The sequence below is a fragment of the Anabas testudineus genome, chromosome 2 (genome assembly GCF_900324465.2).
Source record: "Anabas testudineus chromosome 2, fAnaTes1.2, whole genome shotgun sequence".
NCBI classification, from domain to species: domain Eukaryota; kingdom Metazoa; phylum Chordata; class Actinopteri; order Anabantiformes; family Anabantidae; genus Anabas; species Anabas testudineus.
In genome coordinates this window covers 11953328-11977332 of record NC_046611.1, presented here as the reverse complement: position 1 = coordinate 11977332, position 24005 = coordinate 11953328, and the positions used below count along the sequence as shown (strand labels likewise).

The following is a 24005-nucleotide window of genomic DNA, read 5'->3' as shown; positions in this document are numbered from 1 at the left end:
GGAGGAAAAACAAAGTAAATGTTTCTGACCTTGTAAATTTGAAGAAGCACATCAGTCCAGGATCGCTTGCTCAGAGACTCATAGTCGACACTTCTGTAGGCCAGATCATGTTTTTTCTCGTCTGACTGAGAGAAACACACACAGCACAAATAACAGTGAACATGATGAGTTTGTCGTTAACAGAGAGACACCGCAGTATAGCAGTTTTTTGCAGTTTCCCAGTCATACTAACATTGACTTAGGAGACATGCAATTTCATAGAAATAGTACAAGTCTGGAACAAAATTGTTTGTGTGTGTGTGTATTTATACCTGAAAGCAGAACCAGTGTTTGAACTCCTGAACATCTAGCAGGTACTCTGGTTTGATGTGGAACAAAGAGGCTCCCTGCACCCTGAACACACAATTAAACCAACAGAATAAAATTACAGCCAGACATCCTGTATGTTAAATAAATAATTCTTACTGCTTTTTTCAGATATAACAGGACATAAAGTAAACTGCCTTTGCTTCTCAAATTTGCTAAATGCAAGTTACATTCAAAAATGAAACCAGATCTTACTTTGTCATCAATTACGTGTTGGCCAAACAAGCAGCTGCAGTGTAGCAGTGTATATGTGTGTAAATCCTACCTAAGAAAAGCAAGTATAGCTTCATGTTGTTGTAACAGCTGTTTAGTGCGCTGGTCTATATCACTGGAAAGGTTCCGACAGCAAGGAATACCAGGAATCTGTGTGCCAGTCAGGTGGTGAAGCATGTCCACTACAGACCTAGATGCAAAAAGTTAACAGTTATGTCTATAATCTCTGGAGACAAGTTAACAAATTGCCAAACTAAATCAAATCAAGTATCAATTCAAGTACCATCTATGATGTTGCTATCCCATTTCAACTCTCTAAATAGTTAATAATAAACACCAATTACTGGCATAATGTTAATTATGGCAACCTTTACTACTTAACAGTATAACAGTATATGACTAATTTGATACTGCTTAAGGCACCAGATTTTTATTTGATAATTTAGAGCTTGTATAGTAAAGTTCAATTACACACATACTCACCTAGAGTCTTTATTTTGACTGACACGATAAGTTCGAGCACTGGAATGATTGATCTGAACTTTTGCCACGACTCTGTAGGGACAGAGAAGGTTAACTGACTGATGACCTTTACTGACAAACAATTGGGAAGAATAGTGAAGGAGCTGTGGGAGATCACACTATAATCCAAATGTGTTCTCTGAGCTGAAAAATTGAGAAAGCCTGAGTACTGCATACCTTCTGAGGGTGTGCGGTATTGAAATAGGGTGAGGGCCACTAGGCCAGCCAAAGAGGCTAAACCACCTCTCTACTGCCAGTAACACATTCTGGTGATATAGTTCTTCATCTGAATTGGCAGCAGGGAATACTGGGATGCCATGATTGGTTGGTGTGTCTCTGTTTGGAGAGATCTTCTCATTCCTGCTCGCCTGACTGCTCACACTGTCACTGTCTGGAAAGGAGCCTGAAGGGGACACAGATACTGTAGTGAGACACACAGAAACAAAATTTGACAGACACACCCACACACACACAAAAAAAAAAAAACATACATTCACGTACAACACGTATATTCTGACCTGAGGCTGAATTCTTATTTGTTGAGCTGTTGTGATCAAATGAGGAAGAGGAAGATGCCAGGCCAGAAGCAGGACTTGGTGTGCGATAGCACTGTAGAATCGCCTCCACAGCTGTGGGCCCTTAATGACAGTCACACAGTTAACATTAATTGTTTCCACTGCTTGGAGTTTGAAACTGTTGAGATGCAGCTGTACATGCATAACCAACTATTAACTGCTTTTGTCTCCATCTTCTCTACATCCTGGAAAACTTTACAGCTTGGATAAAGTGTGGTGTGTTTATGGGTGTTATACAGTACCACTCCTAAGGACTATCTGTTGCCCAGTGCGGTGAATTGCCATGTAGGGCCAGACTGTCAGCAGACAGTTGTCAGCAGTAGCATACAATTTAACCTTAAACCTGGAGAGAGAGAGAGGCAGAGTTAAAGAGTAAACGAGTTAGTATATCTATTCAACTTGACATTTTCATTGTATATTTACATGTATTTTCAATTTGTCAGTATCAATGAGTTTTATGCTTCTGCCAAAAAATAAAGCTCTATGAGCTAAGCCCCCAGAACTTGAAAAAGATGTAAGGACATTACACAATCAACAAATTACTTGTTATGGAGATGGTCAGTGAAAGTGATAGTTGTGCAGAAGGACAGAGAGACAGCTGAGCGGAAAGACACACTGCACGTCAGAGAGGTCGCACTGGCTTCCAGGTTATGGACACCTACTGGATGTCTCTAGGTTTGCAGAGAGAATTTAAAAGTGGTGTCATTTTACACATTTCAGATGTATTTCTGTTGTCAGTCAAGAATATTAATCACACTTGTCTTTTGATTCTAGTTTTTGTCATATGACCATTTGATGAATTAATTGACAGAAGGGTATAAACAAAATAGGTTTCTGCTCACACTACTACACAGTCTAAAAAATAAAAACAGAAGATATAAATACAGACACATAAATTCACTAATTTGAGAACAAGTTTCGGTAGGGCTGATGTCCTTGTTAACTGATCTGGATACAAGACTGTACCTGGTCCTGGGTGGGGATGGAATTGCCCTCAAGAAAGTTGACAGAAACAGGTTGTATCTTTGTCCCATCCTCCAGTTCTACTTCATCCACTTCAGCTGATAGCTTTGTTCCACTGCAATATGGAACAAACATCTGTGGTAAATAAACAGAACCTGCAAACTACATCTAGAATATGTTTTATGTTATGTATCAACCTGTGTTTAAATAAAAGGCGACTACTGACTGGACATAAGATGATATTGATTGTCAATTTGTTGTCTACAACGTACACAACAAATGCCCATTTAGGACTGTAGTTCTGCAACTGCACTACACTGGATAAAATGCCTGTCATCTGCCCGTAAAGCTGCCAGCAGAGGACACATACATGGTTTTCCGAGCTATGGCAGACTGCAGAACTAGCTGTTAGCCCCGAGAAATCTGGTCATGTGTGTAACATATAGTTCTGTTTCGGGAAACAGCTGAGGGAAGCAGACAGATTTTGATGGAAATTTTATGTCGTACCATATCATTTAAGAAGGAAAAGAAATACTTTATGTTAAGTTCAGTGATGATTCTGAACAATATATAGCATTGGTTTATCTCTGTCTACTAGTGGGGTCTACACGTGTTAAACATTAACACTGCTGTAACAACATAAGTTGTTTCACTAGGATCAAACAGGGTTAGCACACAGAGATCTCAACTCCTTCTCATCATTAGCATTACAGTTTACTAAATGCCACTAGCACTTAATGGATCGGTCTGAGCAAACTTGAACTACACACCACTGTTGGTATTTAGAGTGTTTATGGCAGTGTTTTCAATGTAGAAAAAAAACCCTTCCTTCCCTCGCTGCAGTTTTCACTATAAGAACTCAGTGGCGTGACATCTTGTGCAAATCACCTGTGAGTGTCCTTACAGCTAAGCAAGAACAAATGTGTGTGTGAGAACCAACCTTGGATATCCTGCAGCCATCAGGATGAGTGTGCCCACTGCACTGCTTTCCAGGGGTACTGGAGTCAGAAGGATTTGACGGGGATGGATGGTTATATTGGGAAGCTGGAGAATAACAGTGATGGACAGCTCTCTGTATGGCTGATGTCCCTCCTCTTCCCCCATCCCTTCCCCAGCACTATTTCCAAGGTAAAGAGGCAGGGACAGTGTGGTCAATCTGTCAGTGACTAGGAGAGAAAATGTGCAAAGAAAGGAATTATCAGGATAAGTCTTCAATGTAAATATGTTATAAGGTGTTAAAAACAATTTAAAGCAGACAGATTAAAACATTTTGGCAAAATCCTTTTACTTTATTGATCAGCTGTTGAATAAAAATGTAAGTCTTGATCTCAAAATTCTACACTGGCCGGTGTAAGTAATAATAAAGTAGCACTGCTAGATCTTACTTTTAGCTCATGTGAAATTTTAGCCAGGAAAACAGTAAGCTTCATTAAACTGTGACATGAGGTGTTAATTTCCCAGTTTGTCTGTGTGTTTGTAAGAGAAAGAGCTCAATTGATATAAATTGTAATGTTGTGTCCTGAGCATGTGTGTGAGAGAATGATATTTACAATACAATACTATTGCCACAGAGAGATAAAGTGATCAATCATAATTCACATGTGTTTCCAATCATATTTTACCTGTCTTCACAGCCTCAGACCATATGCAGACTGTCAAGGAGATGGACTGGCTGGGCCCCAGACTGCCGGATGATGGAGACACCGTGCATAGCCCCCTCTCTCTTCTGTCATGTGTTGGTGGTCCTATTGCACTGCAGTCAAACCTCCAGTGTACATGCTCACTTGTGACACCACGCCAGCACACTGTCTCTTCAAACAGTGCTTTCAGCGTCACTGTCTGGGGAAGTGAAAGAGAATTAGAGTGAGGATAGAAATGGTAAAATTATAATAGCAATGCAGAAAATAAAAAAAAATGGTACAAAGTATGATGGTGCATATTACATAAAAACATCTCCCTTCCTGGTTAGTCAGTATAAGTCGAAGGTTTCACAAAGAAGAAAGAAGAAATCCAGTTAGAAAGTAGAAAGGTAAGAAAAGGTCAGAAAATGACAAGCTGCAGATATACTGTTATTGATACCTTAGTGTAAACATCAGATTGTGGTGCCAAAGGTTCCACCTGGAACTGTAAGCTAGAAGGGGACATTTCCAGTGGGGCACACAGTGCTACAAACACATTTAAAAACAAGGGAAACAAAAGAGTAGTTGGATTCATGTGTGAAATCAGTTCCCTAGACGTACTAGTATTTGTATATAGATATAATATCAATTACAAACAACAAACTCCAACTCTATTTTAGTGATTCCACCTGTAGCCTGTATACGTCGTGGCCGCTGTGTTGCCATGGTGACAGAGTGGGAAAGCAGTCTGACCATATGCTTAGTACTGCCAGCTGACAGCCGGGAGGAGGTGGATGAAGAGGACAGGGGGGAGAAAGAAGGCGGCGATGAAATGGGCCACTTCACTCCGTTGACCATCAGTGGCAGGTCAAAGTCATAAGTGGCTGCCTGAAGGAAGACATTACCTTGACTGTTCAACATTAAACTTTAATTTTGTGACTTTTTACAGTACTACTACTTTTTAGTGTATGAGCAAAGACATAAAAAAAACAAAACAAACAATATAACACCACCTACAATATAACACCACCTAATGTCTATTTTGGTAAAACAGAAATTCAGAGCTGTAGCTAGCGAGCTAACTCAGTCCACTTCATGGGCATTTAACCCCATTTGCTCCTTCTGATGATGTATCTGCTGTAACTATTCTAGAAGATATTTGGTTAAAATCTAACCTGGGTGGGTGAGAATACAAGAGAGCAGTCCACTGTCTGGGAGCCCTGCACTTCCACAACGCTCACACCTGGTTCCTTCCCTGCATGCAACAAAAGTATAAGGCAATGTTTATTTAAACTGGGTCAACACAAATACTGTGTCCTGTGATACAATTTTACAAAACTATTTCCTGTGTTGACGAAAATCTTTTTTTTTCATGGCCGCATACTGCTGTACCCACTCACAGCACGCTATGCAATATTAACTCTGATACTGTGTGAAATTCTTTAGTGAGTGGAAGTGAATACGTACCTGCTGAGCTCTGAGGGAGCTGGAGACAGAACTCTGGATATTCTGACAGGTTGAAGGTGACCCAGGCTGCAGCAGATGAGTGGTTTATCAGAGTGAAAGGTATCACCTGCCGAGAACCAGCATAAACCCCGTAAAACTGGAAATGGGACTAAAAGGAAGGAGGGATTGAAAAAAACATAGATAAGTACACATCAAACACGTACCACTGGATGTATCGAACCAGCTTCCTTTGGTTTAACATATAAAATATATATATATATATATATAAATCAAATCACTGAATGCCATCACAGTTGTCTTGCAAACACATTTTATTATCTAATTACTTGCCACTTCAGGAGAGTAAAGAACATAAATATCACACTCAAACAGGCGGAAATGCTCCATTTCTTTGCAACTTGACAGTCAGACCAATTTGCAAACTGTCTGGAAAGTTTTCTGCTCAAGTGAGAGAACCTATCACAAAATCAGCTCTTTAAGAATTAAAAATCCTGCCAAAGGAAATTCCAGCACAACCACAGCCATAACCAATAAAAAAAACGTAATGTTTTTGTTTTCTTCTTCTTTTCCTGGCTTGACTGTTTGCTGTGGTTCGACACTCCTCCAACAGAAAAAACAGAGTGCGTTTAAACATGTCAACACACACACAAACTCACCAGACTGATGTCTACATTTGGAGGCTCCACTGATCCACCCACTCTCAGCTCAATGGACTTCATGTTCCTCATAGCTATCTGTAATACATACACATAGTATGCTTTGATCAATCCCTTCCTTTCTTTTTGTCTTAAAGACATATACACATATGTAAATACAAACATTGTTGTATCATCTTGTTTCTTTCTCTACCTCAACTCTCGTGTCAAACTTGATGACAGAATCAGGTCTGAAGTGGATCTTCAACACAGCCTGGCCTCCGCTTGACACCACACCCTCAGATGGACTTACCACCATGCCTGGCAGAGGATACATATCGAGCACCTGCCTCACACAAGCAGACAGAGAGAGACTGGTTATTCTGCTTGTTCGATGCACAGGTATTACAAACAAGTATAGTGCACATATGCAGCACCTGGTAGTAGGCGTGGTTCTGTCCACTGTTGTGTAGAACTGCAGTTCTGATTGACGGCATGTTCAGAGGAACTGATCCAAATGTGATTTGTTTCTCTGCCAGCTGGACGATAGTGGATCCAACCTGAGAGAAGGACAAGGGGAATATTAAATTATTTCATGTATTTGTTCTCTAAAAGCAAAGTCTGCATCTAAATAAGAGCACTAGAAAGCAATGCTCCAAAGTTTAGGACCTTGGCAATGCAGTGAAGGCGTTGTGTGTTGCCCTCGTGTACACAAAGGTCAAAGTCTCCTTCTGCAGGTGAGGAGAAAGAGGGATGCCAAACCACCTCACAGTCCAACTCTCTGAATGGCTCCACGGTACCTGAAAAAAAGGAGCATATTAGTGACATCTGTCAATGAAAATGCTAATTAATGTGATAAGAATAAACAAGTGAGCGAGGGAGGAAGTACCTTTCTTGGCCCTCGTTGATAATATTAATTCAGACACTTACACACAGTTTAATCAAATTTTCGTTCTTTTTTCCTGATGTTTTTTTTTTACCTTCTATAATAACCTGAAAGTGATCTAATAAAAACCTGTGTAACTGAGATGTGTTTGTAGCACCTGTAGCGGGTCGAATAGAGAACAGGATGCCCCTCTCTGTGACTACAGGTCTCCATGTGAATTCTGCGGCATGGTTGCGTTTGTTTCGAAGGGTAACAGAGGTTCTATATCCTGATTGGGCAAGCAGTGAGGGGGTGGGGCTGAGCACCAGAAGGGTGGTGGATAGCTCCAGAGCCAGTGGGACAACCTGGGCCTGGACCAGTATCTGACCAGGATGCTGCTGGTTTATAGAGTACGACACAGGTCTGAAGGAAAGAAATATTGTAACATTACCTTTGAACTGCAGTCATTAATTTGTAACAACAGTAATTACAGGATCATATGTGCTTTGCTCACCTGTAGAATTGACCCAGCTTGTTGCTCTGGAATGTCAGAGGTAAGATGTTGTGGGAACAGGGTGGCAGGACATGGGAGAGGGGTGAGGAGCCCTGTAGCTCAGGGCAATCCACCTCCAGCTGCACCCAGACATATACTGACAGACGATTGATCAGCTCCAGCTTCTGAATGCATGTAGACTGCACACACACCTCACCAAAGTCCACTAACAAAGGACCTAAACAGGAATGATTTTTAACTAGCTTTTAAATGTGGAAACTAATCCCCAAGTGCTGTTTTGAAACTGGAAAAATCCTATATAAAAATTTATTTGCAATCACTTTAAAGACTACATGTTGATAATTGTTAGCACACTGTGTTCCAGTGTATATTGTGAAAGAATATAATTAGTGTTTCCTTTTCTGTACTTGATCTGTTAATAATAACAGACTTCTCACCTATGGAAACTTTGAAGAGCTCTTGAGCTGTAAGAGTCCTGCTGCAGTCTGCCACCTCCTGACAGTTAGTGGGAACTGCATTTATTTCACCTGAAACCTTGAGAGAATTGAATAAAACCAAAAAGATAAATTTTCCATGCCTTTATGCCCTGTTTTTTTATGCGTTTCCTTTACTGATCTCACCTGACTGATAACCTGCTGGGTGACGGATGTCACGTCTTGGGGAGAGCTGCATTTATGTCCAGTGGAAGCATACTGGTTCTTTGGTCTGGCTTCAGACATCTTACTGCTGTCCATATCACTGATACAGAGCTCAGGAGGATCAAGGCCCTGACAGGGAACAATCCCAATGTCCACATCGTCCTCCACTTCTTCCTGTTTTCTAGCATTAGAAAAAGGTAATAAAATGGCAACACACACTGCTATTACAATAGTTAAAAATTTTAGGGGGAGCATACATAGAAGATATTCATGGCTACCTCTCCTTGATCCTCAACAGCCGTGTTTGCCTAAGGTGTTTGATGAAGTCTGTGTAAATCTGTCGATGTCGTTGCCTGTGCTCCTCCTCCTCCTTAGTAAAAGCATAGCTGGTGTCCACATAGCGATAGCGTGGGACACCAGTAAATATGGTCCTGAGGAGGATAAAGACAGTAAAAAAAAGTGTTTTCATATTCATATTTTAATTTGTTGTTGATTGACTAAAGCACAACTAAACTTGACCAACTGGAATCTGAACTAAACCTGTTGAAGTGCGTTTTTACTTATTAATTTATTTATTTTAAACCCTCTACCTGTATTGCGTGGGTGAGGAGGCCGGTCTGATGCTAGAGGCTCTGTCATTGGGAAAAGCTAAAAACTCCTCCTCCTCTGTGTTTTGATTCATCTTCTTGCAATGTGTGTGGAGTTGTGCTTTGTCGGCACAGAGGACAGCAGCGCGCACCATCCCACGACACAGTTCTAGCTCGCTAGACAGAATATAGGGCCATGATCCAGCTGGATTAGTCACTGCTGGAGAGATGCCTGTGAAGAAGCCAGTCAGAACAAGGAGAGGTCTAAGTTTCAGAATAAAAAAATATCAGGACCAAGTGCTACTTTTTAAATATTTACCAGGATTGAGTTTGGGCACAGGCTGTTTAGTCTCACTGCAGCAAACAGCAGACAGGTGTAGACTGATGGTGTGAAAGCTGCGAAACTCCAGTTCACTAACGTCCGTGCTGTCACTGCTCTGGTGCATGACATGACCTAAGATATCTAGTAATTGACGCACCTGGAAGCTCCCTTGTTGTCGTGCAGTGAAAGACAAAACTATATCCTGAGGGAAGGCAACAGATAAAATAGTATCTCTAAAATTTGTTGCTCTAGAAATACAAAATGGAATAAATCAACCCTTACCTGGCACTGCCCAGCAGCTATGACGCCTGCGGAGGGTTTGGTGGTGAAATGTGCTAACTTGCGGAACTTGAAGTGGACTGGAAGTTGAGGGCAGAGGTTCTGTAGCACACACAGCAGATCTACACGTTGGCCAGTCAAACAAGTGAGGAAATCAAATCTTCGAGAGGGACTGGGTACCAGAGACACAGGCAGCCCAGAGCCAGTCACGGCCAGCTCCACACTGCTGTTCCCTAAAGAATAACACAGAATAAAAAATTGTTATTAACATTCAAACAGATATATATTTATACTTTTTAACTTTAGAGTTACTTTATGTATATACTTAATATGTATTTTCTGGTAGGTATTACTAAAGAAATTATAAAATTGTAACATTGTTTAATAATTTCCTGTAATAAAGATTTATTTACAGATATCTTTGTTATTATTTAGTTATTTCCTGTTAAAATATTTTTGGTTTCCATTTTTTTTTTTTTTAGTAAAGTTTACTTACATAAATGTATATATAAAATATAAATATCGAACTATATCTGTGTTTGAATTAATTAATGAATCATTAACTATAATTTAATAAAGTTAAAAAAACAAAATACTGGCTTGCGCATTTCTGTACTAATGCAGTGCAGTACATTCCTTTGTGTGTGTGTGTGTGTGTGTGTGTGTGAGAGTACCACTAGGGTGAGTGAAGCCATGTCTGCTCTCTACTGAATCAAACAGCAGGAAAAGACAATAGTCTTGGCGGCTTGCTGGGCGGGCACATTTCTTCTTTTCAGATGTACTGAAACAGACAGGGTAGGGTTTAGGAATTTCCTACTTAAACAGAGAACAATGTGAGGCTACCATCACCAGCTCCTCGTTAGTATAGTGGTGAGTATCCCCGCCTGTCACGCGGGAGACCGGGGTTCGATTCCCCGACGGGGAGTAGCAACTTTTCTTTTTTTTTTTCCCTTGCCCTCCTTTACTTAAACTCACACACTCATACATACAATTTTACCTCTTACAGACAGGGCTAAAACGCACTGCCACAGTGGCTTTGTCGTTTGGTCCGAGTCGACCCTGCTTAGGCACACACACCAAGACCTGAGACACGTCCTCAGTGGCTGGGATGCACCTCTCCATTCTTTCCAGCAGGGCAGAATCTGTGCTCTTCTGGAGGTCTGTTCCCTATTCACCAAAGACAAAACATTACGATCGTACTTTCCAGACCTACAGTCTTAAGTAGGTCTCTTAAGTCAAGAGTGAGTTGTAAAAATTAAAGCAAGTTCTGTTCTCAGATTGAGCATAATAATTCTGATAAAAAAAAAACGAATAAAATCTTATCTCACTCAAACAACACACGGATTTTAAACACTGAGGTTTAGAAAATCTTCAACATTGTAGCCTATAGTGGCACTACAATACACGTACAATGCAGTAGGGATTTCCTACTTAAACAGAGAACAATGTGAGGCTACCATCACCAGCTCCTCGTTAGTATAGTGGTGAGTATCCCCGCCTGTCACGCGGGAGACCGGGGTTCGATTCCCCGACGGGGAGTAACAACTTTTCTTTTTCTTCCCCTTGCCCTCCTTTGACTGACACTAACACACACACACACCGTGCTGCTTTAGAACAGATACGACAGAAACCTAGTCTGTACTTTCACATTAAGCACAGAAGAAAGCACGCTGACATTTTGATAACATAGCTTTGCTTGCTGGGCTCGAGACTTTAGATGGTCTGTATTTTCTGGTATTTCTTAAGAAATGTGTACATTGTGGCCCTGTTTAATTATTTGCTGTAATAATGATTTATTTACAGATGTGTTTTTTATTATCTAGTTATTTCCTGTTAAAATATTTTTGTTTTCGGTGACCTTGTGAACACTGTGTATGACTATTTAATGATTATTCCTATTTTTTTTATAATCTTTAGGGACTTCTGATTACACATTATGGTGCATTATCAATTACTTGCTTTAATATGAGTCTTTGTGTCCGTAGTATAAAGTAACATTTCTATATGTACTTCCATTATTAAAAGTTATATTCTATGCTTATTTAAATTAGCTAATTGACACCAATATGTATGTGTAAAGCAGGTTCGACTGGGATTCTGATCGGTAGCTATTTGTTCTTAACTCTCTACAGACAGTCTACAATTAACTATTTTAAGTTACTTGAGTAAACACACACGTGACTGTCTGCAAAGCAGCTGTGCAGATGTTTAGCAGCACCTACTTTTTCGACACTCACCACTTCGGTCCCAGTTACAGTTTCCTGTAGCACGGAGACCCAATCACAGGCCTGAGGTCCATTGTTTCTCAGAATCACATATTCCATGCGAGATGTCCCAAAGTAAACGGGACCAAACCACAGACAGGAGAGTGGAGTGCCCTGAACAACAGTGCAGCAGTTTTTAGACAAAAAAGTTATTTTACATTAACTTAGCTTAGAGAGATATGGGAAAATGGATCAACATCAATTTCTATGATCAATGGAGTATCACATACACATGGAACAATGGATTACCTGCAAGTCAAAGACCTCAAGGCGCTGATCCACCACTTCAGCCATGATACTAAGAACTACAGTAGAACAATTCTGCAGTTTGATCCTAGGACAAAGTGAGAGTACAAGTATTATTCTAATTCTCTCAGATTACAGTGATATCCCAAACTGTATTATAAAGTCTGTCTTACAGAGCTTTCTCCTTGATGTGCCTGGGTCCATCTGTGCACACTTCAACTTTTATCCACTGAGTGGTGGCAGGTGCAATGACTCCACTGCAGGGTGATAGTCTGACAGAGGAGTCTCCACTGTAATGCACTTGGAACACACCTTCAATGCGCGCACACACATGTGTAAATACATATGTATATTCTCATATACTAAACAGGCCTAAAGGCTTTATAAGGTCATAGTAATGGTTCAAAAAGAAATTTTCACTGCATTCAAGAATATTTCAGCAAGACCTTTTGACATTTTATTATGGTTAGTACGTAATGTATGTATGTATTAACTGTTAATGACTGCCATGAAATACTATCACACACTGATTCCTTAAATGAAGCAAGTAAAAAAGAAAAACATATAAAAAGCTAAACAAACATACAAATCATCTTTGACTTGCATTAATGTTTTAAGTAAAGGAAGGGCTGGCAATGCAGAACTAGACGAGCAGCTGCTATTACAGCATTGCTAATATGGTCTTTATCTTTGCCTTGTGGATGTCTTTTGTAACTTGTTTCCCCAAACCTACTGTACAATAACAAGAGTTTTTATTGGAAATATTTACAGACTATATACTGAAAATGAACACTTACAATTTCTAATTTTGAATATCACTTATGTGACAAGCTTATATTTTAATATAATAGATAATGAAATCTGTACCATGGTAATTAATTGATCATATCCAATAACAGGTTGGATTCAGCATCACCAGGCCACCTTACCTGATGCTGCTCCCTGATTGGTTATAGGATGATGTTTGCTGACCACTTGACTGTTGGCCGCAATGCAACCAAAGTCCAAAACCGAGTCCACTAGGAGAGAGCAAACCCTGGGAAACCTATAGGAGTGAGTGCAGTGAGACTGAGTGTTCATCTAAAAATATCTGTTGAGATCTAGCAGAAAAGTATCTTTCACATACTGTGTGGCAGTTTACGTTGTACAACTAGCTTAGCTAAATCTAATGCCATTTAACAACCCACGTTTAGATCGGTGTACCCAAACACAATGCTGTGTAACGAACAATGTGTGATTACCCCAGCAGTGGAACCTCAATGGTCTCCACATCTTCAACATGAATTAAAAGACAGTCTTTGACCTCCTCTTCTTCCTCTGGAGTGAACTCCAGCAATCCGCTTATTGACAAACCAGGGGCCACCACCTTTGCTAGGCCAGCTGTCGTGAACTTGAAGGACTGCAAGATGAACATGTAAAAATAACAAATAGTATAAATAAGTATTAAGAAATACGCATAAGAACCACTTTGGTAGAACAATTCGATAAAAACTGTAAACATTTGCAACGACACATTTTAAGAGACGCACTCATCTTTCTGCCACATGATTGCGTTAATTAACAAAATGGAGGCACACGAAGTTAATGGCGAGACACATTTTAGGAATAGGAAAAAAGGAAGGAAAAAGTCCCAAAGTAAAATGACTACTTTAAAAATACACATTTTAGTTGCAATAAACATTAATATGGTCGATATTACTTGACTTGGTAAGTTTGCATTACAACAAAATGTCGAAACGTTAAAGCTAGTATCCTAACATAACATGCTAACTAGCTAATTCTTAATTGGCTAACGACCAATTTAGCTATCTTCATTTCTTTTCACATTAGCGTTAACTCTACATTTTTATTCAACTTCATAACGTTACAGCTCTAAATAACACGTTATAGTCAACCTTACCTTCAAGACAGGCTTTTCAATAATTATTTTCTTCAAACCTTTGCCGACATTTGTCACCGTGACTTTCGCCTGGTAGACCTGTCCGACTTTGACATCGTTGAACTCGACGACCGGCGGGTCAACACGAACCCACCCTCCACCAGCCATGCTATAAAATGAGTTTTTACTTACTTCCACTAAGATTAACACGCATGTTAAGTCGCCTTTCGTGCACTTTGGTCGACTTTGTGTGTCACATACCGATGGTCAACTTCACTGTCGCTACCCAAACGTTGCAGACTAAACACAGGTCGAGCGCTCAGGTGGTTTCTAGGAGACGACTCCTGGAGGTGCGCTCGTTTTCCAGCCTTGGACGGCCGAGGTGGACGGAGCAGCTGCTGCAGCGGCACCGTAACGTTCAATTCTAATTTCATGTTTATCATGTTATATGTAGGAATTTTAAATGGTTACAAGGACAAGGCTTACAGCTGTTTCATTCAAAGGGAGGGTAGGTTTTCTGAATTTCTCCACGTATTTCCACTTCTGTCTCAGTGCATTAGCTGTAGTTTTTAAATTAGGCAAAACACAAAATGGTGGACACCATCATTTGTGACATCCTAACCCTAATTCTAATATTTTTATTACTACAACAAAACAGCAAAAAGCTGTGTGTATCTATATGTATATATATAATTATAACTTGCATTTGTCATTCAACAGAAGGATACAATTCATATCTGTAGTTTAAACTTAAATTATGACACACAGGTGTAATAATCAATAGAACTTGTGTGATTTATTGTCCAGAAAAAGAAACAGTTCAGTCCTTACTATGTTACAAAAATATAACTTGACACCAAGTCATACTAACATAAAAGGTTAATACATTTCTATAAACAATTAACATATGTATATTAACATAACATCTGAAGTATTTTAGTTATAGTTTACAAAACACAACCAGGACTCTCCCATATTTCATCGTCATACACATTGAAGGCAGCTGTGATTTTCTCTGTGATGGGCAGATCGAGGCTGTGGCAGTCTCTTGCCCTGGTCTCAGCATTTTGGATGAAATCCTCCGCAGCCTGCTCAGCACTTGCTGTCAAGTCCACAGGAGGATCACTGGATTGTTCTGAGCAAACATGGTCAGTCTGTAAATCCTGGTCCTGATCAACTACATCAGCCTGAATCGTTTCTACATGTTGGTTCTTGCAGAGTTCTGGGACTACTGTGCCACTTTGTTCCGAGCCTTCCTCTCCACCAGCCACGGCTGCAGACGAAGACACGGCTTTAACTTCCCGCTCGGCTGGCTTTTCCTGACTCCCTTCACGCTCTCCAGCCCTTACGCCCTCCGGAAGCCGAGCTCCGCTTTCCAGGCCAAAGAAGTTGTTGCAGACAACATAGCGCACACACTGCAGGAGGACATTTCTCTCGTGGCGGATATCTGGGGCTAGTAACTAAGCACAGTGAAAGAAAACAGAGAAGGTCATGACGTCTGGATAGGTGAATTTTAAATTATAATTGAAATTTAATTTAAATTATAATTAAATTATATAAATGTGTGAAATGTGCTTGTATAATGATGTCTTCTTACCATCTCAAGTAGAGTGGAACGACGTTTCTGTGGAGGATCTTGGTGTCTACCACCTCTTCCTCTTCTTCCTTCTCTCCCCCCTCTTCCCCTTTTGCTGTTTGTTGGGTAAAGAGCCGAATTAAGCTGGGGGGATTTGGTTCCTCCTGCTTCCTTCACTGTGCCTCTGGACAGTCCTCGGTCCTGGGAGCTTTACTGGTACTGCGTTTAAGAGAACCTGGTTTTCTTGCAACAGGTCTTTGGCTTTTTGGATAGGGGTGCCTGCAAGACAAGGAAAAGTCAGGGTACATCCAGGTCAGGTAAACAGTCAAGCACAGGTCTGCCATAAAGAGACAATAAAAAATAAAAAAATCCAAGTACTTCTATGAACACTACTACTGCTCGCCACTGATATATGATGATTCATGCTGCTGTACACCACTGTGTGCAAGAAAAGAACTCACTCTCGGGTTCTTCATCACTTTCACTCTCACTCGTGGAGCCATAGTTTGCCACCAAGGAGCCGAGAGCTGAGCTCATCTGTTTAGGAGCCACAACTAGCACACCAGTTTTGGACTCAGCAGCTGCATCCTCGCCATCAGATTCTGGAAGTGTGGAAAAAAAACATTGAAAAAGACCTGTTTATTTAATTATGGTTGGATGATATATAGAAATCCCAAATCCTGTTTGTGTTCCATTCACCTTGGTCACCGGTGGCCAGTGCTCCCAGTGGATCGCCGTCCCTGCAGGGCCGAGTGAGGGGTGGTGGTGTCTCTGTGGCACTGCTGTCCAGAGGGTAAGGGCCTTGTGAGTGTCTCTCCTGGAACCCTCTGTTGCCCCAACCACGACCACGACCACGACCTCGACCTCTGCCCCGCCCTCGACCTCTGCCTCTCATTCGTCTGTGATTAAAATATTGAGCTTTAGATAAGATCAGAAAGAAACAAGTGACCATACAGTGCAAAATAAGTTATTTGTACACTTACCCAAACTGAGCTGTCTCTAGAACACCTCCTGTTTCTTGCCGCAACTCCATCATTTTATTCTTCTTTTCGATATTCTGAAGTGTTGGATAGTTTCTGGAAATACAAATTAAGGTACTAGTTGAAAATCTGGATCATTTTATAGCATCATTTCAAAAATCAGAGCAGAACAGTGTCTTTAATCCATTAGTGAACACTAACTTGCGCCTCTCCTCTCTCCATTTTGCAATCTCCTCTGGTGTGTCCAGCTTGATCCTTTTAGCACCTGGTGCATGGTTCTGTAGTCAGCATATTAAACAGAAATATTAGTAAAACGGAAACATATAGAGCCTTAACCTGAGGTACAACTTCTATTAAGGTTTCACTTACATTTTTCCAATGGATGTTGACTATTTTTTCATGGGCCTTAAAATTGCAGTCGGGAACAGAACACTAAGCAAGAGAGAATCAGGAAGACATAAGTATTCATACCCATAAACAACATGACATTAATCTAAATATACTTTAACAAATACATCAAATTACCTTGACGTGTTGCGAAACATGCTCGTTGTACTTCTCCTGGTTTTTGAAACCCCGGTCGCAAGTGTCACAAAAGTGGGAGTACTCTGGTTCTTTCTTATTTTTCTGCTGTGGGTTAAACACAGATCAGTTCACCACAAAGCTGTGCTCATGCTTAGTCTTATTGTAGCTATACGAGATGATCCTACAAAAGGCATAATTAAAACTTGGTGATCTTACCTTTCTTCCGTGGTTGCTGGGGGGTCCGTAATTCTGTCTCCCACCTTGAGGTCCACTTTGATTCCATTCGTGACCATAGTTTGGACCTGAGAGCAAGACTGAGGTCAGAGGCAGGACTGTGTGACGCACATACTCATAAAATGTCATTAGTAAAGTCCTGTGGACCAAGTATATGCGTCCACTTATTATATAATTGATAACTTCGTGAACTGATGTTGCCTGCAGGCAGACAGAAAGCAGACGTGTTCCCACAGGGCTCCAAACGATGAACATGCATTTCATACATACTCACCATATGAATGGTTAGGTCCATAGTTTGCACCACCTGGTGGGTAACTAAACCCGGTCGCTGCCCCGTGATGCCAGCCCGCCCGGCCGCTGTAGTCCCAGCTGGGCTCAGAGGACGTGTCGCACCAGTTCCACATGCTGGGGTGGAAGCTGCTGGAGCGCGGCGGCGGTGGCGGCTGAAAAGTCTGGATGGAGTTCGGAGGAGGGCAGCCGAAGTCCGGCGGGGGATAGTGTCCATGTTCATTCATACTGATCGCTGTAATGTTCCCGGTCGACGACCTGAAACACTTTCTGTATTTTCCTCCACATGCAGATCACACATGTGCTTGTTTTGCTCTCCCTTATACACACTCGTCACTTCCGGCAGAACAGGAAGTACATAAAACGTTATGCATGGACGTATAAAACGACCACATAATAGTTTAAAAATATATAGTTATGATTTATTAGTTTTGTGAGAATTGTACATAACAAGACCAATTGCAACTTCGTCTTGTCTTTGGTTTTACTAAAGTTTATTTTATTTGTTACATATTCTCGCGAGGTTTTTTGTAAAGCTCCTATTTGGTTGCCAGGTTGTGGATAAACCCCTGTGAATTCAGAATTTCACGAACAGATATCCAGTATATGTAAGTGATAATTGAAACTGATAGCAGAGCATTATGTGTATTTCTAAAAACACGATCACTACATACATGTAAATACAAAGTCTTTGTATTTTTAAGGTATCACATATCACAACGGTGACTGATAATGGGGACGTAGGGTGATCAAACCTGGCAACCCTGTAAGTTCCTGGTGCTGGGAGTCGCCGCGTGTGTTTCAGTCTGAGAGCAGACGCGTGGTGGCTTTGAGGAAAACGTGAAGGCTCTCTACACAGAGAGCACTCTGACTTTACACATTAACTGAGCTGCCGCCAAAATGCTCGTGTTATTTGAGACCGCTGCTGGATATGCGATATTCAAAGTACGTATTAAGTTTGTTTGTTTGATGTCAGTTTAAGGTATTCTTTTCGCAGTCGGTACTTTAGCTAGCTTAGCTTAGCTTGTCTGCTACTTATCCGCTGCTCAAGTTAATTCTCGTGTATGCAACACAACTATTAGTGAGCAAACGAGGAAGCATTTCTTTAATATATACACGAATGTACACATTTAAGTTTGTTTGCACAAGTCTGCACAGGTGTCTTTGCTAATGCTCGGGCTAACATTAAGTTAGCGTCGTGAAGGCCCAGTAACCACGTGTGCACACTGAGGAACGTTCATCCGAAAGCGTGACACTGATTTCATAGCACAGTATCCCCACATATTGTGGACATTTAGTCAATCATTATGCACATATATGATCTGAGTTTATTTAAATGCAACATATACGATATCGTGACAATACTATTACTTGTTTCTAACCATACATACAAGTATTGGTTATACTTGTGTGCCTCATGTGACCGTACCCTTGTCAGCGCATGACAGCTAACTTTGTGTGTTATATTTGAGGTCCTCGATGAATCCAAGCTGCAGCAGGTGGACAGCCTGTATAAAGAGTTCGAAACGCCGGAAAAGGCAAACAAAATGTAAGTGATACAATCAACCTCTCAGAGCAGCTGGTGCTTTGTAAGTGCAACCAGTGAGTTGTCATTAGTGGATAAACTGTAGGTCATATACGGTTTAAGAAGTGGGACCTCACTTTTGTTTGTTTTACATCTGTAGTGTGAAGCTGAAGCACTTCGAGAAGTTTCAGGACACAACAGAAGCCTTAGCAGGTAATCACTTACATGTATCTTTGTACACTAACGTTCACCTCAGATCTGTGGTCTGTGATGTATTTCTCTTCTGTGTGTGATTAAACCATGAGCTATTTCACAGTATTCGTCACTACCACTGAGACCACATGGTTTTATATCAACAGGTAGTTTAGATATTAAAATGTGTGGCACAGTTTTTAACTTGGCAGAGCTAAAAACATTTGATCTTTCAAAGAAAGAAATTATTTCTCTAAAATTACACTGTTGACCATTGTTGCAGTTTATGTAATGCAGTTTTAACCTCTGTCTCTCAGCTGCCACTGCCCTCATTGAGGGAAAAATTGGCAAGAGTTTGAAGAAAGTGCTGAAGAAGGTGGTCGCTAAAGATGCTCATGAGCAGCTGGCAATCAGTGATGCAAAACTTGGTGGAGTTATAAAAGTAAGTGACACGCACGATTCATAATAGCCATTTAGTAACTGTTATCTAGATGAGTTGTGTCTCTAATGGACTCTGGATTTCAGGAAAAGATGGACCTGAGCTGTGTTCACAGCCCTGCTGTTGCTGAGCTGATGAGATGCATCAGAACCCAGATGGAGAGTCTCATCACTGGACTTCCTCCCAGGGAGATCAGCGCCATGTCACTGGGGTTGGCTCACAGGTTGGTAGCACACAGATTTAGTTCTATGTGAACCCGACTGCTGCCTGTGATTACACTTGCTGTCTGAAACTTTCCTGTAGATTTCTCACAGCATTCGTCACTACCACTGAGGCAGCAGAGTCTCAAATGTAATGGATAAAATTGGAAAAAACAGTGTGTTAACCAATTCATCGGTGTGTGCGTGTTTTCTTTTTTCTCTTTTTTCAGTTTGTCCCGCTACAAGCTGAAGTTCAGTCCAGACAAAGTGGACACTATGATTGTACAAGCCATTTGTACGTTTTTTTTTGTCTCCTTAAGATCATTTCTACTACTATTGACTGTTTTCAGTGTTTGGTGTAAAGCTGTCAGACAATATCAAAGTGTAAATGTACGTCACAGTTCAAATCTAGATATTTTTTCAGTTAACTTTCAGTTAGGCTGACAAAATCAGTGACTATGTCTAGTGGATAAACTGAAACCAGTGATTTTTGTTATGCGTGCTGTTGTAAACATGTATTAATTTATTCTGTTTTTCTCCTCAGCTCTTCTTGATGACCTTGATAAAGAGCTCAACAACTATATCATGCGCTGCAGAGAGTGGTATGGCTGGCACTTTCCAGAGATTGGAAAAATCATCACAGACAACCTGGCTTACTGCAAAACTGTCCGTAAAATTGGTAATAAAAAAAGCTACATCTGCACATTACTGCTTAAAGAGATATCGTGTTGATTTTGTGTTGCACGAGTAACATGCCAGTTCCTGATTAGCTAAAAAGTTTTTGTGCGTCTCTCCAGGTGATCGCACAAACGTGGCCGGCTCAGATCTGTCGGAAACCATCCCAGAAGAAATCGAGGCTGAAGTGAAACTGGCTGCTGAGATCTCCATGGGAACAGAAGTGTCAGAACAGGACATCAGCAACATCAGGCACCTGTGTGATCAGGTATGCCCTTTTTTTCGCATTGTTATGTTAGTACCAGTAGACGCTTTTTGAAGAGTGACAGTGGTGATGATGACGACAGTTGTCTTTTCCTGAAACATCCATGTGGGTTTTCAGTCACTACCTCATCTGAACAGTCACAACACTATGATCCTGTTCTTAAAAACAGTGTCTATGATGCTTTTAATTATTTACAGATATTTGTTGTAGTAATCTGTTGGCTAGTTGTGATAAAAATTCTTGTTTTCCTCAGGTGATTGAGATTTCCGAGTACCGCGCTCAGCTGTACGACTACCTGAAGAACCGAATGATGGCAATTGCCCCCAACTTGACAGTAATGGTGGGCGAGCTGGTTGGAGCTCGACTCATCTCACATGCCGGTAAGTCACAAACAAATGTCAGTTTAACATCCAGCCAAGCAGTGATGATGAAGACTTTTAGTCACTTCGCTGAAAATAGATGATGGCTTTTAAGTCACTACCTCATCTGAGCTTGCATCAGTAAAGTCATCAGGCTGGTAACAATGGGGATGTATCAATTACATAACTTTATTATTCTTTTGTACTTAGGGTCTCTCCTGAATCTGGCCAAGCATCCAGCCTCCACAGTGCAGATCCTGGGAGCAGAGAAGGCTCTCTTCAGAGCTCTGAAGACACGCAAAGACACACCAAAGTATGGTCTTATTTACCATGCCTCGCTAGTGGGTCAGACCACTGCCAAAAACAAGGGCAAGGTGAGTTTGAAAGGACCAGCAACAGGTCTACTATAGCTTCATGTTCCAGCCATAAGTAATGACTCATGAACATACAGTCATGTGGTTTTTAAACAAACACTGACTTTTGTGTTTTGTGCAGATCTCGAGGATGCTGGCAGCTAAATCAGCCCTGGCTATTCGCTATGATGCCCTAGGAGAGGACACGAATGCAGAAATGGGAGCAGAGAACCGTGCCAAGCTTGAGGCCAGGCTGCGCCAGCTGGAGGAGAAGGGCGTAAGTACAACTAGAGCAGAAAGATATAATCATCTTTTGAATTAAAACACAGATATGTAGACTCCATCTTATTGCTTTTTACTGATCAAGGTGGTCAAATATATAGCTAAAACATTTTCTTTAATTACTATAAAAGCAGACCACTTACAGGGCCACTTCAGCAGCTAGTCAGTCACATAACTGTCCCAGACTTCAATTTTTTTGCCCATATTATTGTTTACTCTCTGACATTTGCTGCTCAGGATTTATTCAATAATTAGTGAAAATGACAAAAAGGTCTGAGATCACACACTTGCTAGCTCAGCGTGATCGTTATCTTGGTTGCTAGTGGCATAGTCTTGAGTCTGCAAAAAAGATATTGTCCTGATTTTAAAAAAAGAGTTCTTTAACTTGTTCTTTCTGTCTCCTCAACCTTTTTTTTTTCCCTTTCAGATTCGAAGAATCAGTGGAACAGGTAAAGCAATGGCCAAGGCAGACAAGTACCAGCACAAGAGGTGAATAGTCACAAATGGTTCCTTTCTAAAGATGGTATGTTCCTATGTGCAAATATTGCATTTCTTAAATACCCACTTTTTTTTTCCCCCCCACAGTGAAGTGAGAATGTACGATCCGTCCGGAGATTCTACTATTCCCTCCACCTCAAAGAAGAGGAAGTTTGAGGAGGTAGAGGCGGAGGAGGAGGCAGAAGAGCCAGTGACGCCAGTGGTCAAATCCAAGAAGGCCAAAAAGGAAACCGTAACAGAAGGTGAGTGAATCTGGTTCGTAGAACATAATCCTTTGTCTTAATGTCTGCACAGCGCTTCATGATGCTCAAGGTGTTTTGACTTCTGTTTGGTAGTAAAAGAAGAAGAAGCTGAAACGTCAGCAGCTGCAGAGGAAGCTTCCAAGAAAAAGAAGAAGAAAAAGAAGAAGGCAGAGGCCGAACCCGAGGAGCCAAAAGAAGAGGAAGAAGAGGTAGCAGTAACAGAGGTGAGACGTGGACTCAGGTTTATGGATGATTAATTTATGAACATATATAACACCTTTCTCATCATCTGATTTTCTTGTCATTTGTTTCAGTCATCAGAAAAGAAGAAAAAGAAGAAGAAAAAGAAAGTAAAAGAGGAGGAAGAAGAAGAAGACTGAAAAAGTGGAGAATCTATTTAAATTTTCAGTTTTACTTTTGTCATTTTAGTTTTGAATAACACGTTTATATCTAATGAAAACAATGCTGTACTGAGCAAAAAAGCTCATGGTTAAAATGTTTTTGGATCTCCCTTTTTGAATAAGGTGTGGTTTGAAATCACACTTGGTGCGTTTACATGCGCTCAAGTAACCAGGTTACTGAGAGAAACTGGGTTTCTCCAGTAATCGGGGAATAAGTTTACATGAACTCAAGAAACCTGGTTATTGGATATTGAAGTATACATGCAGCAAAAGAGTAATCTGATTTCTCCTCAGCCCTGGGCTGATTTTGGAAGCATGGTCTAGATTTTAGAAGTATGGAGACAGAAAAGACGCTTCCCGGTCACTTTTCCTTGATTTAAAAACAAGAGTTTAACACGCGTAAAAATGCATTTAAATGGCAGTAGTAGTCTCTGTTCTCCAGGAAAAATCTACCTCGGGAAATCAGGTTTCTCTAATCCACTACACTGATTGCAGTAACCAGGTTTCCTGTATACATGACACTTAAGAAATCAGCTTTTTGGAAAAAGCCAACTGTCCCCTGGTTACTTGAGTCCATGTAAGCGCACTGACTGTTTCCAAACTTAAAATGAGGAGTAACTGCAAATCTACAGTATTTTTTTAACACGTTTGTAATCTTCTATCCTGGTTTATGTTTTTACTTGTGTAAACATCTGTATCAGACTTGTTTGATGTTCACCACATATAATTGAGTAGATTTCCAGTACTCTTGGGACAAAACCTAATAAAGAATGTGAACATCTGCCCTGGTCAAAAATGTTTTGCTGTACTTGAGTGTTGTGGTTGTCATTTTATTAAATATATTTAACTTATTTGGGCATTTAGGTTAAAGTATTCCTTTTTAAATGTATTGAATAAGGTCTATTATTTCCTGTAGCCACATTGAATTAATAATCAGTGTAGTGTAATACAGTTTCACGGCACCACAAACATGTCAAATGATCATGTAGTTTAATGACAGTATAATAAGTAGTA

At 40.6% G+C, this 24005-nt stretch overlaps 3 protein-coding genes and 5 non-coding genes across 9 annotated transcripts in view; 6 read left to right on the top strand and 2 right to left on the bottom strand.

Moving 5' to 3' along the window:
• The window catches only part of LOC113164793 (cilia- and flagella-associated protein 47), a 36223-nt gene extending 21959 nt beyond the window's left edge, over positions 1–14264 (bottom strand). The window contains exons 1-36 of one of the 2 annotated variants that reach the window (XM_026364277.1): positions 14216–14230; positions 13976–14123; positions 13317–13474; positions 13005–13120; positions 12249–12387; positions 12079–12163; positions 11803–11943; positions 10563–10732; positions 10240–10346; positions 9569–9798; positions 9284–9488; positions 8968–9196; positions 8656–8808; positions 8360–8558; positions 8177–8273; positions 7740–7956; positions 7404–7648; positions 7030–7160; positions 6798–6920; positions 6575–6706; positions 6382–6459; positions 5726–5873; positions 5434–5513; positions 4948–5146; positions 4719–4804; positions 4262–4478; positions 3580–3805; positions 2643–2754; positions 2220–2347; positions 1919–2019; positions 1620–1739; positions 1279–1504; positions 1063–1134; positions 632–769; positions 312–393; positions 30–125 (exon numbers count right to left, since the gene is read on the bottom strand). In XM_026364277.1, coding sequence (XP_026220062.1) covers positions 30–125; positions 312–393; positions 632–769; positions 1063–1134; positions 1279–1504; positions 1620–1739; positions 1919–2019; positions 2220–2347; positions 2643–2754; positions 3580–3805; positions 4262–4478; positions 4719–4804; positions 4948–5146; positions 5434–5513; positions 5726–5873; positions 6382–6459; positions 6575–6706; positions 6798–6920; positions 7030–7160; positions 7404–7648; positions 7740–7956; positions 8177–8273; positions 8360–8558; positions 8656–8808; positions 8968–9196; positions 9284–9488; positions 9569–9798; positions 10240–10346; positions 10563–10732; positions 11803–11943; positions 12079–12163; positions 12249–12387; positions 13005–13120; positions 13317–13474; positions 13976–14122 — 5133 coding nt within the window. In that variant the 5' untranslated portion in view covers position 14123; positions 14216–14230. Of the gene's footprint in view, positions 1–29; positions 126–311; positions 394–631; positions 770–1062; positions 1135–1278; positions 1505–1619; positions 1740–1918; positions 2020–2219; positions 2348–2642; positions 2755–3579; positions 3806–4261; positions 4479–4718; positions 4805–4947; positions 5147–5433; positions 5514–5725; positions 5874–6381; positions 6460–6574; positions 6707–6797; positions 6921–7029; positions 7161–7403; positions 7649–7739; positions 7957–8176; positions 8274–8359; positions 8559–8655; positions 8809–8967; positions 9197–9283; positions 9489–9568; positions 9799–10239; positions 10347–10562; positions 10733–11802; positions 11944–12078; positions 12164–12248; positions 12388–13004; positions 13121–13316; positions 13475–13975 lie in introns of both variants that reach the window. The other variant, XM_026364278.1, reaches the window with a different exon arrangement.
• Positions 10419–10490, top strand: trnad-guc. Its single transcript has one exon. It is a non-coding gene; the product is annotated as a tRNA-Asp (tRNA).
• On the top strand, positions 11033–11104 carry trnad-guc. The gene has a single exon. It is a non-coding gene; the product is annotated as a tRNA-Asp (tRNA).
• Positions 14265–14735: 471 nt separating the features above from the next.
• nufip1 (nuclear FMR1 interacting protein 1) lies at positions 14736–17887 on the bottom strand. The gene is given in 11 exon segments (XM_026361310.2): positions 14736–15414; positions 15552–15740; positions 15742–15809; positions 15992–16132; positions 16230–16429; positions 16514–16606; positions 16712–16788; positions 16880–16942; positions 17036–17140; positions 17252–17337; positions 17544–17887. Coding segments are annotated over 11 exon segments (1779 nt in total). The 5' UTR covers positions 17788–17887; the 3' UTR covers positions 14736–14901.
• A 456-nt stretch (positions 17888–18343) lies between these two features.
• On the top strand, positions 18344–23799 carry nop58 (NOP58 ribonucleoprotein homolog (yeast)). Its single transcript, XM_026364229.1, has 15 exons — positions 18344–18505; positions 19033–19109; positions 19246–19298; positions 19595–19719; positions 19803–19939; positions 20147–20211; positions 20461–20595; positions 20714–20859; positions 21110–21236; positions 21426–21589; positions 21711–21845; positions 22278–22339; positions 22436–22590; positions 22684–22814; positions 22905–23799. The coding sequence occupies exons 1-15, from the start codon at positions 18461–18463 to the stop codon at positions 22968–22970; spliced, it is 1623 nt and encodes a 540-aa protein (XP_026220014.1). The 5' UTR covers positions 18344–18460; the 3' UTR covers positions 22971–23799.
• On the top strand, positions 19340–19432 carry LOC113164941. Its single transcript, XR_003299047.1, has one exon. It is a non-coding gene; the product is annotated as a small nucleolar RNA SNORD70 (small nucleolar RNA).
• LOC113164949 lies at positions 20915–20996 on the top strand. The gene has a single exon (XR_003299055.1). It is a non-coding gene; the product is annotated as a small nucleolar RNA SNORD11B (small nucleolar RNA).
• On the top strand, positions 21270–21353 carry LOC113164950. Its single transcript, XR_003299056.1, has one exon. It is a non-coding gene; the product is annotated as a small nucleolar RNA SNORD11B (small nucleolar RNA).
• Positions 23800–24005: the final 206 nt, after the last annotated feature.